The sequence below is a fragment of the Ursus arctos genome, unplaced genomic scaffold (genome assembly GCF_023065955.2).
Source record: "Ursus arctos isolate Adak ecotype North America unplaced genomic scaffold, UrsArc2.0 scaffold_10, whole genome shotgun sequence".
In the NCBI taxonomy this organism is placed as follows: Eukaryota; Metazoa; Chordata; class Mammalia; order Carnivora; family Ursidae; genus Ursus; species Ursus arctos.
Window position 1 is genome coordinate 14888409 of NW_026622764.1, and position 14518 is coordinate 14902926.

Below are 14518 nucleotides of genomic sequence, written 5' to 3' on the forward strand. Positions count from 1 at the left end.
ACAATCAAAATCAAGATACCCCTTTTAGAACCACAATGAGATGCCCCCTCACTCCCACTAGAGTCACTACTCTCAATAAAATGGAAAAGACTGGGGCACCTGGCTAGCTCAGTCAGGAGGGCAGGTGACTCTTAATCTCGGTGTCGTGAGTTTGAGCCCCTTGTTGGGTATAGAGATTACTTTAGAAGACAAAACGAAACAGCAGAAAACACCAAATAGCTGGCAAGGTTGTGGAAAAATTTGAAGTCCTTTTCTTTGCCTGTGGGAGTGTAAAATGCAGCCCCTGAGGAAAACAAAATGGCGTTTTCTCAAGAAATGAAAAATAGAATCATGTATGAGTGATCATATAGAAATATATCCTATCCTGTTAGCAGTTCCAAAGCAGAAGTTCTACGAGATATTTGTACACCCATGTTCACAGTAGTAGTGTTCTCAGGAGCTGAGACGTGGAAGCAATGCACATGTCCTGGGGTGGATGAATGGATGAGCCGAGGGAGGTGTGTTCCCACAGTGGACTCTCATTATTCAGCCTTAGAAGGGGAGGAAATTGTGACATGAGCTACAGCACAGAAGAACCTTGGGGACATTATGTTAAGTGAAATAAGCCCGTCACAAAAGGACAAATACCGTATGGTCTGCTTCTATGAGGGACCTGAGTAGTCAGTTTGATGGAGACAGGAAGTAGAATGGTGTTTGCCAAGGGGCTCGAGGGAGGGATGGAGCATTAGTGTTTAATGGGTACAGAGTTTCCGTTTGGAATGATGAAGAGTTCTGCAGATGGACGGTGGGGATAGCTACACAACGATGTGAATGTATTGAAACACTCCTGACCTGACTCACTCAGAGATGATTCAGGCGGTAGATTTTGTGTTGTGTGTATTTTAGCACAATTAGAAAACCTTTAAGAGCTCTCCTATCCCTGATGCTTCTATGCTTTTGTTTTCTTTTTCTTTTTTTTTTCAATTGAAGAATAATTGACATACAATATTGTATTAGATTCGGGTGTACGTCACCGTGATTCCGTATTTATAGACATTATGAAATGGTCAACACGACACGTCCAGTTGACCTTTTAATCCCCTTCACCTATTTTGTCCATTAGGAAAAAAAAAATTTTTTTTTTTTTTAAAGATCTCCCTTTTCAGAAAAAATGGAAAGAAATTTTCAGCGCATTCAATCCCTGTATTTAACAGTTCCCTCTGGCTAGTAGATTCATGACTTAGGGACTCCAGTGGAAAATAAATGAGTTGAAATTCCCAAGTTTTATAATTTGGTTTTACCCATCTCTGAAATGGGCCAAACGAGATCAGTTTGCAGAAATGATGGGCGTGTCTGTAAAGTACTTTCATGTCCTTGGATGAAAGGATCTAGGAACATGTCCCGCATTATTTTTAATGCTTCTTAATAAGAAATGGTTGTATGCTTGTGTACTTAAAAGAACTGTATAAATAAAGAAATAACGTTAGATGATTCTTGGCTCTGCCACTAATGTTTTGGAAGCACATCTGAGCAAAGACTAAATACACCTTGACATCACCAGGTTTTGGTTCTCTTCCATAACTTCCCACCCTACTTTTGAGCATGCTCGAGGTGCGTGCATACTCCAGAGACTGTGCTTACAAAACAGTACTAAGCTTTGTATCCATGTAGATAATGATCACCAACCATTGTAAACACAGAGTCTTTATTTTCTCACTTTATGTGCCTTTGTCTCTAAGGCTCAACGTTGGTTGATGAAAGCGAGTCTTGAGAGACTGTGCAAAATGTCTAAAGGGTCCCAGGAAATCTTGCAGGAGGCAGCCAGGGATAGAATCTTTAAGAGCGCTGACCAGGCGTCAACATGACCCACGTTTTTATTCCGAGTCTGTCTCACAAGTGTGTGACCTTGATGATGTCACTTAGCCTCCAAGGTCCACTGTCCTTGTCCTTAAACCAGGTCTAGTAATTACTGCTTCACAGATTTGTCCTGAAGATTTAACGGGATGAGAAAATGTTGGTGGCCCCATACCCTGCTCTAGGAATGCTTCGTAAGTAGTAAGTAGTATTACTAAGGATCAGGCCACTAGCCTTCCCGGTACTATGTTACTTAAGTAAACGCAGGAACCGGCTCTGGAGCGACGTTGTGCTTTAATTTCTGTTTACGTTTTTGTGGTCCTCAGTGATGTCTTTTATATCTATTGCTTATCACAGAAACCAGCTTGTTTCGATAAATGTAAACGATGAAACAAAAAAAGTGAGTGTGATGTGAATTTTAGGGTAAATGGAACAGAACCCTAGCCAATGCTTTTCTCATCAGGAACAAGAGGAGAGAAGGATCACTTGTTTTCTTTTGTTTTCTGGCTCCTCTCCCAGGGCTTCTTTCCTGACCACTGCTCTGTACCCCACTAATAGTTGGCGCCCCCCCCCCCCCCCGAAGACCCTGATGTTTTTTCTCAGCTCTCCCCACACGCCTGGCTATTTCCTGCCTCTCCTGGAGGCTGTCTCTCATTTATGTGGCTCTGGTGCTGCTGGTCGTCCTGACAGATGACACAAGTATCCATACCGCCTAACGTTCATGGAATCCTTCACGTGTTTTGGCCTCTTTCCCTACTGTCTCCCAAATCCATCCTCACAGGATATGGTTACACCAATCAGCGGCAGAGCCAGGGTTTGTATTTATTTTAGGGAGGTTCCCAACGCCACATCCCAAGCCACCGACTGCCTTGCTGGGGCCCATAGTGCCCGGGGACTGCCGTCCACAGTATAACGACTGCACCTCACGGTCCTGCACGCACGCATGTGCACACACACGTGCAGAAACACGGATCTCCCCACACGCTATCACTCTTAGTGCCCTGCACTCATATTTTCTATTATATCCATTCTATGCTAGTTCATATAAAAACCAAAATGATGGTCATGAGACACAAAATTGATTTCATGACCCATTGGCTGCACCTGCAGTTTGCAAAAGCACTTTCTCCTCACTGTCCTGCCTGGCCGGACTCCTGCTACGGATGAATCCCAGGCCTGGAGCCTCACGGGTGGCCCCGATTCTCACCGCGGCCCTGCCGGCTTTGCCCCATTTGCTGGAAAGGAAGTGAAGGCTGGTGGGGGTGGCTCATAACATACCGTGAGTCAGACAGCTAATAAACAGATGATAATAAATATTAATAAAATCAGAACTCAGGACTGTCTGACTTCAAATATCTATACAGTACATGTTTGGAACTGAATGATTTCCTATATCACCCATTTTTTTTCTACCCCACTCAAAAAGGATTCCAAAAAACCACGATAAAGGAGACTAACTAGAGAGCCAAGTAAAAAGACACTTCTCCTGGTGCTATTTTTCCCATTGGGACAGTGGTGGTTTTGAAAGGCTGAAACACTTGTGCCTTTTGCTGAAAAACTTGAGGCACACTCAGCACTAAAAGAAAATCAGTTTAGGAAAAGGGGTTAATTCACTTCCATGTCATGGGCGAGCATCAGGAGTGGGGACTGGAAAGCGTACCTTGCTCGACCTAAGAGCCCTTTCTACTTACAGTGTCTGACTGCAGAAGTGGGAAGGGCTGCTGGCCTGGTCACTTAAAGTTACTTGTCCATAGCGCAGACAGCTTCCATCCCTCTCCCCCTCAAATGAACAGGAAGCAGCGTCCTTGTGTCTCACCCTGATTTAGGGAACCTACGAAGTTTGGAGCAGTCTCTGCAAAGGAGAATGGAGGTTTGTTTTTCTTGCGTTCCCGTTTTAGGTGAGCCAGGCCTGCGTCATTCCCTGGCTCCGTGCTCGGCGGGAGCCTGGCTGCAGCCGGGAGCTTCCACGGCGGTCCCACTCTCCCGGGCTCATCCTGGTCACCGTTGACCGCTCTGTGAGAGATCAGATCTGGGGGAGAGGTGATCGCAGCCAGGCCCGACATCGGAGCAAGCGGCAAGGGAGTGGTGGCACAAATGGTGGGACACTCGGGCCAATCCCGCAGGGAATGTTCAAAAACAAATACTGTCTTCTTAACATACTCCGCGATTTGTATAATTTCAGGAAAAAAATGAAAGCACTTTCTAAATTTCCAAACAGAACAAGTCGCCGAAATGGACACTTGCCTCTGTGCTCACGACCTGAAATAGTTAACCATGCTCCCCAAAGAGAGCAGCAAGACGAGATTATATTTAGGGAATAGCTTGCTTATCTGAAAGGATCTGCAAAAATGGATTTCAAAACTTTTTTGGATGGATTCTCTGCATCTAAGGCCCCTTTCCTTTTGGCACCAAGAAAATGTTTTCAGTTGAAAAGTGATTCCATGCAAATTCTTTATTTATGATTGCACCCCAAGGGTTGGCACAGATCAACAGCTATCATCTTTATCATGATTAAACGGATTCATTTTTTACATTTAATAGACTTTTTAAAATCAAAGCAAAAGCAAGGTATTTTTTAAACCATCCACTCTGCTCCTTTGGTATTTCTATTGCCTGGGTTATCTTCCGTAGGCGGAAAAGGTTAACCAGAGCTGTCTCTTTAAGACTTCTTTATTCTTACCTGGTTTTCTTTCCTCTTTTTTTTTCTTGTTGAGAACAAAACTCAGAGAGAGAAGAGGTGGGTATGCTGTTACTAGTAAAGAAATACAACTGGATTCTAGCCTAATGGAGTCAGCCTTTTGTTTCTGACACTGAAGTCTTCATTAAAGCCCAGGGAACTGCTCCCCAGAGCTCCTGACCTTTTTGTATCGAAAGAGGACTTTACAGGACTTAAATTCTTTTCCCTTTGTTGGCAAACAATGTTCTTTTCTTCTGAATATGGACGATGATCGGTTCATTCAGAGGCTACAGGATTAAAAAAAAAAAAGAAAGCAAGATTTAAAGCTCCTTCAGGTGATTCTCTTTCTTGGAACAGGGAGACAAGCTGCCCTTAATAAAGGTCCTCTGATTAGAAATGAAAATGTAGCTGTTAGCACCGGGACCAGCAGCCACTCTGGTAGATACATTTTAGTCAAGGGCAGGCTCTTGGTTGGGGGCTGACATGATTAGGGTATAGTAAAGTGTTGTACTTTATCTGCCTGCTTTGTAACCACTTGTACGTGTTTTTGTCTTGGACCAGGGTCGTTTTAAGCTTCTGAAGGTTAGTGGGTAGGGTTTCTTTTTAGGATAATGAGAGGTTTGTCTTCCAATAGCATGTACAAAAGGCCTAGTAAGACTGTGCTTCTCTTACTCTTGTGTCGAGGGATTATCAATTTACTACACTAAATGCTTTGATTCAGAGTGGCTATTTTTGGGTCACATGGCTGATAGGAACTTGTGTTCCATTGGTAACAAAGGAAAACATTACTGAATGTGGCACAAAGGATTAAAAAAAAAAAGTCAACTTTAAACTGATGAAAAACAGATTTGATACTAAGGTTCCATTTAAAGATGACACAGAACAAGAACATTTGTTTTCCTAACTCTACCACGCCAGCTAACTCTTATTAAATGAGGTTTAATTGTGTACCTTCAGAAAAAAATATACTTTGGCTAATATATTTAGTACATATTATATGTTTACATGAAGGGTGTATGTCCGTCCATAAATCTCGACACTGAAATGTTCTGCCTGCAAACATTTTTACAACATTTATTTATAAGATTAGTGTATTAACTTCATTGCTTGGAGGTGGGTACTTTAAATAATAGTATCTATCAGAAATGATAATTAATTTGACCCTTATCTGCTGCTGCAGTGTGTGTCTACTGTGAGCACTTTTATTACCTTTTGAAGATAATATAGTGGTTTCTTATTTGGCAAGTGGATGAAAGTAGAATGAATAGAAACCAAAATGAACACCGTGCATAAAACACATTGGCATATTAAGACAGACATTGTTAACAAATTGCCTGCTGGTTTTGAAGAAAAATACGGCTTCAATCAGTTAATGTTCTAATAAATCATTCCCTTCATTCAAGTTTTGACTGAAATCGTTCTCATTTTGAAATATATATTTGGCATGTCGTAACAAAGAAAAATACTCTAATTTACTAAACTCTTTTCTTCTAATGACTGCTAAGTAAACATGAGTAATCGCCTACTATTTCCCTTTACATTGACAGTCGAGATTGAAGTGGTGACCCTTGATTGCAATAGGAAACGGTTACATTTAATTTCTTTCTTTTGATGACCATGGTGACTCGCTGATAATGAGCAGAGCCTCCCTTGGGCCTGCGGGTACCTGGGGTGTCTGCTTCGAGCTCAGCCTAGACCAGCCGCAGCTCAGTGTCAAGGGGAGCAACTCCTCTTTCTGCAAAGAATCCCACTTTAGTCCCCCAGTCTTTGGAGGGAGTCAGCCTTTTCAAGACCTTAAGGTGAGGGAGGTGACGAGAGAGACCCTTCCTGTGGATGAAATAGGTGATCCAGTTTTGAACGTGTGCTCCCATGCGTGTTCTCCGGAACCATTGAAAGTCTGACTCCCGCACCTGCGAATCCCGGGCCCTTGCAGCATTTAACAAAGGAAGGAAAGTCTGTCTTTTAAACACAGGGCCATTTTTTGTACATTAGCTTAGGTAACACCTCTGCAGGATGTACTTGGAAAACCAGGGGGCACTGCATCCTAGACCTCTAACTGCGTGGGAGTGCGCTTTATGGGAGGCACGTGAAGGGAAACGTATTTGGGTCCTATGCACCTCGACAGGCTTGTGGTTATTAGAAGCCAAGAGACCATCTCTCCCCTTCTCTGGTCTTGAAGCTGATTCCTTAACCCATTCTCTTTCAGCCCCTTTCCCTCCTCAAACACCAGTCCTTGGAGTCTCTCCGTCTGGGCCCCAGAGCGGATACTGCCCGTGGTTTAGAGCCTTGGTGGGAGGAGGACGAGGGTCAGAACGTGAGGAAGGATGGGTAGCAGCCCTCCTCCTCTCTGGAATCTCCAGGGAATCAGCTGGAGGAGGAGAAATGCCTAGCTCGTGGAACTCTTGTTGGAATTGACCATTACAAAGAGTAAGATAAGGTAGAATCTGAAGGATTTCTGAAATAGAATGAATGAAGACTTTGAAATACCAAATACAATGATTGTTACCCCCCTGGAGAGGATTCCTCCCCCCTGGAGAGGAACTCTTACCATTGCTTAGATGATGGTTTAGTCTTTGATCCCAAACTCAATAGTTTCAAGGGAGACTTTGAACTGGGGTCTTGGGGTCTGTCAGTTCAGGAATCATTTTGCAACATCATATGACCAGTGATTTTTTCAGTGCTTTGGGGGCATATGGGCCACTTAATCTACTTTGTAAAAATAAAGCGCCCTTTCTAAAGTGTCTTTGAATATTTAGATTTTGCCTTGAGGCAGGCATGTGTTTTGGTGCACACTTACTGTCTTCTGCATCCACTTCCCCTTCCCCAGTCTTAAGACTGAGAGCACAGGGAAAGAAGGTACAGGGGGCCCTGTGAGTGTTACTCTTCTTCATGGCTAGAGAGAAGAAAAGTTTACCGTCTTCATCTTCTCAGGCTTTCGAGAAGCGAGGAGGAACAGTCCAGCCCCGAGGTCAGGCGAGATCTGAGGCTGGTGATTCCCTTGAGCCGTTCTTGGATGCCCGTGGAAGGGTCCGATCTTCTCTTGTCCCCACATCGGTGCATCTCATGGTTCTTGCACCCACCCTGAAAGTAGCCAGTTGGGCTCCTCTCTGCTGCCCATATTCTTTTGGCCGGGGTTACCAGAGCCTTCCAGAAGAAAACGTACGTGGCCTACATAAGCTTATGTACCAGATTCTCTCCTGAAACCCAGAAGGAGGCATATATCGCAAGAGTCATTTAATTGTCGCTCCTCCTCAAGCACATGGATGGGAAGAGCTATTTAAATTAATTTTATTATGACGCACATCACAATGGGTTTCAGGTTCTCCTGCCCTTGCAGCTAATAACGAGGTTGTGTGAGGCATGGAATCCTGATGCACAGACAAGATAATGTGGGGATGAGCCGGTGCAAAATCAGAGGCACCTCCTCATGCACAGAGGCGCCGCTGGGCCCAGTTGTTTACATTCTCTTTGGCCAAAAAACAGGGTGTCCCGTTCATCCCTGGGGAGAGACTCCCCATCCCAGAAGACTGTCCTACCAGTGGAGGAAGTACCATAGCTTCTTAAGAACATCAGTGCACCTGTGAACATAGTTCCCAGTTTTGCTTTGAGTCACAGGTGTCCACCCATCCGTGTGTTCCGGTGTTGCACCAGGAGCAACAGTGACCTTACGTAGCTCTCTTGATGTAACGTTCCTTAAATAATTACATCCGTGCTTTTCCTGTTGAAGCAGATACTGCTAGGAAGGCATTTCGAAAAACCAAATCTTCCTTTCTCTTCTTCAGTTTCTTCTTAAGATGACACACTTCAACAGTTTCTTCTGTTAGTGTTCAGGGGTTCGGAAGATGTTTTGGGTCACACTTTGTGTAGTGGAAAATTAATAGAGATACTGTTTTGTCAACAGGCATTTGCAACCTTATTATTAATGATTATAGTGAATTTTGGTTTTATATTTTAATTCTGTTCTGGAATTTAGCATTGAAATAAAATGAAAAGAGGCTACAGTAATAACATTCACTATTTTGGAATATTTAGGAACCTGTTTTATTCACTGGAACAATGAGGAAAAATCTGGATCCCTTTAACGAGCATACAGATGAGGAACTGTGGAATGCCTTAACGGAGGTAATTTATAAAATGTAATTATTAAGCTTATTACCATCAGTATGTGTGTATGTGCCTGTGGTACCTTGCAGGTAATTAATGGGAACTTACTGGTTTAACTTACTTTGTTCAGCATCCAAGAGAGCATTGATGACTTGGATACACTTAAAATGTATGTATTGGTGATGATGAAAACCAAAAATAAAATGTCTCATGTTTTCATTGTAACTTTCTTCCTAGAATCCAAAGCAACTAGATACATTATCTTACTTGTCTTTAGCCAAGCCCTAAACTGGAAGTTGTTTTTATGGATTCAAGTTTTAGTGACCAGTTAGCCTGCAACATTCATTTGAACTTCTCCGTTCTTAGGAACATCCACTGAAGGAAGACAATAATAGTTTTTCATTATTAACGGAAAGATAAATGAAATCATACTGATAAAATGCTTTGAGGTTTTATAAGAAAGCATTTATAAAAGTAAAACAGAATGTGTAAAAGTTACTTTTGGCAAACATGTCATTTTAATGCTACTGAGTAAATGGAAGTAATAGAACCCTGCAACTTTTGCTACGTTTTTAATATGGATACTATCCATGTCTAGGGGATTTTCTATTATTTGTGTAGTATTTCCTATCGTTTGAACCACTTCTTTGAATTTCCTTGCCCTCGCATGGAAAGGATTTAGGCTGTTAGGATGCTTTTGGTTTGTATGTTTTGACACTAATTGTTTTGTGTGTTTGCCCTAATTCTGCAAATTGATTCTAAGCTCCTGGATGGCGGAAACCATGTCAGACTTCTTTTTTTAAAAAGATTTTATTTATTTATTTGACAGAGATAGAGACAGCCAGCGAGAGAGGGAATACAAGCAGGGGGAGTGGGAGAGGAAGAAGCAGGCTCACAGCAGAGGAGCCTGATGTGGGGCTCGATCCCATAACGCCGGGATCACGCCCTGAGCCGAAGGCAGACGCTTAACCGCTGTGCCACCCAGGCGCCCCCCATGTCAGACTTCTAAACCTTAGGCTTTTTTTTTTTTTTTAAGATTTTATTTATTTATTTGACAGAGACAGCCAGCGAGAGAGGGAACACAGGCAGAGTGGGAGAGGAAGAAGCAGGCTCCTAGCAGAGGAGCCTGATACGGGGCTCGATCCCAGAACGCCGGGATCACGCCCTGAGCCGAAGGCAGACACTTAACGACTGCGCCACCCAGGCGCCCCTAAACCTTAGACTTCTAATCCCTCGTAGGACCTAGCTGCATCTTTGGCTTTTAAAAAGTCAACACTTAATAAGTAAGCAGTAAATATTTGATCTCTTCATTTGGGGACCATGTGGCTTATTTCTTTAAAAACAATTGCACGCATCCCAGTGACTGATAGCTCACATTGTTGTTGTTTTGCGACAGTCTGTCTGTCATTGAGTGTCACCCTTCCAGGAAAAGCTGAGCTCCTCCAGTTTCTAGACGAGCTTTGACTGTGAGCAGGCCACGTTGGAGGCCTGACGATTTTCTGCCAGTCATTTCTGGTTTCTGAAGGCATGTCAGTGCTGCGTCTTACACACCCACCCTGCTTTCCAGTAACCGTAGGGATTTTATTTGCCTCAGTTGGGCCAATTACTTCACCTTCTTCTTCCTAATTGAAAGCAGTTGATCTCCGATTTCATTTAATTTGGTGAGTCTTTCTCCGGTGAAATTCTAGAAGAGAAGAGGTGAGCAGAACAGTTAGCCATCAAATCTAAAAAAAAGAAAAAAAAATAGGACGACCATTGATTTGCTTTTGAATTCCTATGACAAATTTGATGGTGCAATTGTGACACACCTTAATAAAACAGGAATTACTGGTAAATTATTTTTCTATTTGTTTCAGAGCTTGAGCTCTCTCCTCATAGATTCTCAGATAGTAAAATTACTCTAGAAACACACTGTTCCAGGACCATGAAGAAATGTTAATTAGGAGACAAATCCTATAAAAACTATCTTAGAACTTTGATTATAACTTATATTTCATCTTATAGTTGTTTCTTCTGCCAAAATTAAAATAAAATTTAGTAGCTTGTCAGAATTCTAAAAATGTGATGGAAGTGGTAATAGTAAGATCTACCTTTATTTTCAAAGACATTAGGAACTTTCTTAAACAGAAATAAACAAGTGTTTCACAAAGTGAAGTGAGTGGTTTTCATGTGTTACTTTTGGAATTGACCTCATTGCCTTAGTGATACCTCTTAGAGTGAGAATTCATCCCATAGTTGTGTTTCTCTAGAAACTATTTCTTCACGACATGTATGTTTTTCCACAAAAGATTTGGTAGATTTTCTTAAAATATTTCTTAATATATCAATGTATTTACAGTATGATTCCAGCCGTTTTAGTCATATGTAGATACATGCACCTAAAAGGCATCAAAATATGAACGTTGCTTATTTGGGGGATAATAAAACAATAGTGATCTTTTTTTTCCCTCTTCCCTTTGGCTTTTCTGAAATTCTCCAGATTTTCTCTGGTGAACTTTATTGCTTTTATCATCTGGATCATACTCCTGGCACATGAAGTACTATAAACTTTTCACAGTAGTTATATGGGTTTCACGACCCTGTTCAGGGAGGTTGGGCTCATTCTGTGATAGGTCAGGGACCCTTCACTTCAAATCCTTAGAATCTCCAGGCCTTTAGATTGTGGACTAAGAAGCTTCCTTCCCTAAAATTGTACTCATGATGGAATATATGTGCATTTATCTGGAGAGACACCGTACAGATGATTCAGTCTAGTGCCACTCAGCTTGTTCTTGATTTATCATATTCAGTCTACCCACCCTCTCTGCAGCGTGCCTCTTCCTGTGAGTGCATCGTAACCAGTCCTGCTCTTCAGGAGACGTAGGAGACCTGGTATCTTTGGCAGCGCCCTTTAAGGTGGACTAACCACCCTGGCCAGCTGCTTTACAAATGGTGCCGAACTGGAAACAGGATCCCAAACTCATAGGGTTGGCTTGAGAGCCAATGAGAGAGCACTACTGTTTTCTCCTCTTTAAGATCTTCAATTAAAAGTTTGTGTGGACTCTGGGAAACAAACTGAGGGCTTCAGAGGGGAGAGGGGTGGGGAATGGGATGGACTGGTGATGGGTAGTGAGGAGGGCACGTATTGCATGGTGCACTGGATGTTATACGCAACTAATGAAGCATCGAGCTTTACATCGGAAACCGGGGATGTACTGTATGGTGACTAACATAATATAATAAAAAAACATTTAAAAAAAAAAACAACTTTACCATCAAAGAAAAAAATGTGTGTGTGTGTGTGTGTGTGTTTTAAGTCCTTTTGGTTGTGTCTCCTCCTCTCCGGGACGAGCTAGACGGTCAGAAGGATGCAGTCCTGTGCATGGTGCCCGTCTCATCCGGCCTCTTTTTTCATATATTGAAAAACAGCCACAAACCAAAGAAAGTTCATTAGAAACTAGTGGCAATTAGGGCACCCACGAAGCCCTGGCAGTTTTTAAATATAAATAATGACTAGAAGTGAAACAGTTTATTGGTCAAGGGGCTAAAAGGTCATAATAGATAAAACTCAGCAGTATGATACTTCTTTAAAAAGCCACGACAACAGACAGCCTTACTACTGGGATACGCGATTAAGAGTAGGGTACGTCATGTTAGAACTGTGGAGGAATCGTCCAGTACGTTCAGCACGGATGGCATCTCTGTTAGAACACAGGGATTTCTCACGCTGTAGGAACCCAGGCCAGGAACGCTGAGCGTCAGCAGTGTATGCGTGGGGAATGTAATTAATGCAGCCCTTGTTCGCGGTGGCTTGTATTTCCATTTCTCCTGAGGCTGTGTATTTTGGTAAATGGGCTCTCCCGTCGCTTCATTTACTGTTGGTTTAGGTCTAGTAAGAGCTCTTGTCCACCTGTTGATTGTATGTCAGACTCTCTTCGCTCTCCAGCCTGCATCAGCCTTTCTTTTTGAAAAGTAAGAAAGTCCCACAAAATGTGACATCTGAGTTCGCGTCCTGCGAGGGGTGCTGGCACCTGGTAGATTCAGCACACACGGTGGGTTATTCTGACAAGGTTTACGAAGATGCAGATGGGCGTCTTATGAATTCAGTTTGTTATTTTCAGTTTTGCTGTAGTTTATTATTTTCCTAATAATCTGAATACTGAAAATATTCTGAAGTACTCTCTATGGAGATATATAGTTTTGAATAGCATTATTTGACCTGTTTTCCTTAAATTATTTTCTAAATGCTTTCTGTACTTTAAAGTATGATGTTATGATATCTTGAAGCTATGTAGTTTTCGTGAAGAATTTATTTCTTTTACAATGACTTTTAATAAGAAAATGGTATCTTATATAAATTATATGGATTTATTTTCTGATTTTTATATGATCAAATATGTCACAAAGTGAGATAACACTTGCAGCTTCATTCATACATCCAGCAAATACCCAATGAGATCTTTTTAGACAGAGGTTGTAGATTCTGGGACTCTTACAGTCATAAAAGAGACCATACCCTCTCAGAGCTAAAATTCTCATGGAGAAGATGGAAAATAAGCCAGTGCATATGTAATCAAGTCTCCGTCCTGATGCATGCAAAGAAGAAAAATAAAGCAGAACACTGAGGGAGGTTAACTGACCACATTATGGAGAGGTAATATCTATCAATCTCTTTGTATCAAACACTATTGAAAACTCTACACTTACTGATGCATTTTATATTCCAACAATGTTAGGTGGTAGACACCTTTAAAATTGTTACAGTCTTATTTACAGGTCAGGAAGCTAAGATAGAGAAAGTTCAGGAACTTGCCCAATGGACAGAGCCAGGTAGTACTCATGCCCAGGCTTTCTGGCTTCAGGGTCCCAATTTTGTATTGAAAAATTTTCATATCACAAGAAAGTAGAAGCAATAGTATGATGAGCACATATGCACCCTTCACCCTGATTCACCGGTTATTATGTGGCCACATTTGCTTCCTCTCTTCTACAGTCTGTGTTGTACTGAACCTACTGGAAAATAAGTAGAAATTTTCATGGTAAGTTACAGTTCACTTACAGATGTCTAAGTATATACGGTGTAAGAATAAGGACCTCCTCCTACATAGTCCTCATCCTACTCAAGACATGGAGTAGTAATATTATGCTGTTATCGCAGAGGTTTTCAGATTCCCTCAGTGTAACTCCTTCTTGTCTTCTGCCTCTCTCATCTTTTCTCGGGTCTAATACTTCATTATAGATGGAGTGGATGAAAACGCTGCAGAGGGCTTTCACATTCATACCATTCTCATAATCAGCCCTGATTCATCAATGAAGACAGAGTCTCAGAAAACAGTGTTTTCTGGAAAACATGTTTGTTCGTCAGGCAGCTGTGGGCAACCCAAAGGAGGAGCAAACAGCAGGCTAGTAAGCTATCACCTGAGTCAGGGGCAAGCATGAGGTTCTCTCTTCAACGTCAGGATATCAGTCTTAGGAAGCCCCATTGGCTTAGGCAAGTGTGACCAAAGGCAACCCGGAAGGAAGTGCTGATAAAAGCCTCGATCGGCTCCATCCCCTGGGGTGCAGATCTAGGAGTCAGTTTCATAAGAAGAATCACCTGTGAGCCCTCCTCCTTGTAGTGGAGGGGGTTGAGTAGGCCGACACTTCCCATTTCATAACTTTCAGTGCCAGGGCTGGCCCCCACCGTCCAGATCTTACACTTCAGATTTTGTATACCTTTCATGTGAATGCTGAGTACCAGTACCATATTTAATCCTGACTCAGATCCCCATTTCTGGGCATTGGACTTGGGTCTTAAGCACAATCATCACATTCACAGAAGTGCCTCAGCATTGACGATGCTGTAAAAACATTGCTCACGTGCCCTTGGGTTTTGTCACTTGACATTGCAGTTCTGTGTCCCTGCTTGTTGGCCATCACCCATCG

General features: G+C 42.3%; 1 protein-coding gene across 2 annotated transcripts in view; it reads left to right on the top strand.

Moving 5' to 3' along the window:
* ABCC4 (ATP binding cassette subfamily C member 4) overlaps positions 1-14518 on the top strand; it is a 233395-nt gene that overhangs the window by 195358 nt on the left and 23519 nt on the right. For both annotated transcript variants that reach the window (XM_026493475.4, XM_044381898.3), the window contains one exon: positions 8543-8632. In XM_026493475.4, coding sequence (XP_026349260.1) covers positions 8543-8632 — 90 coding nt within the window. The remainder of the gene's footprint in view (positions 1-8542; positions 8633-14518) is intronic.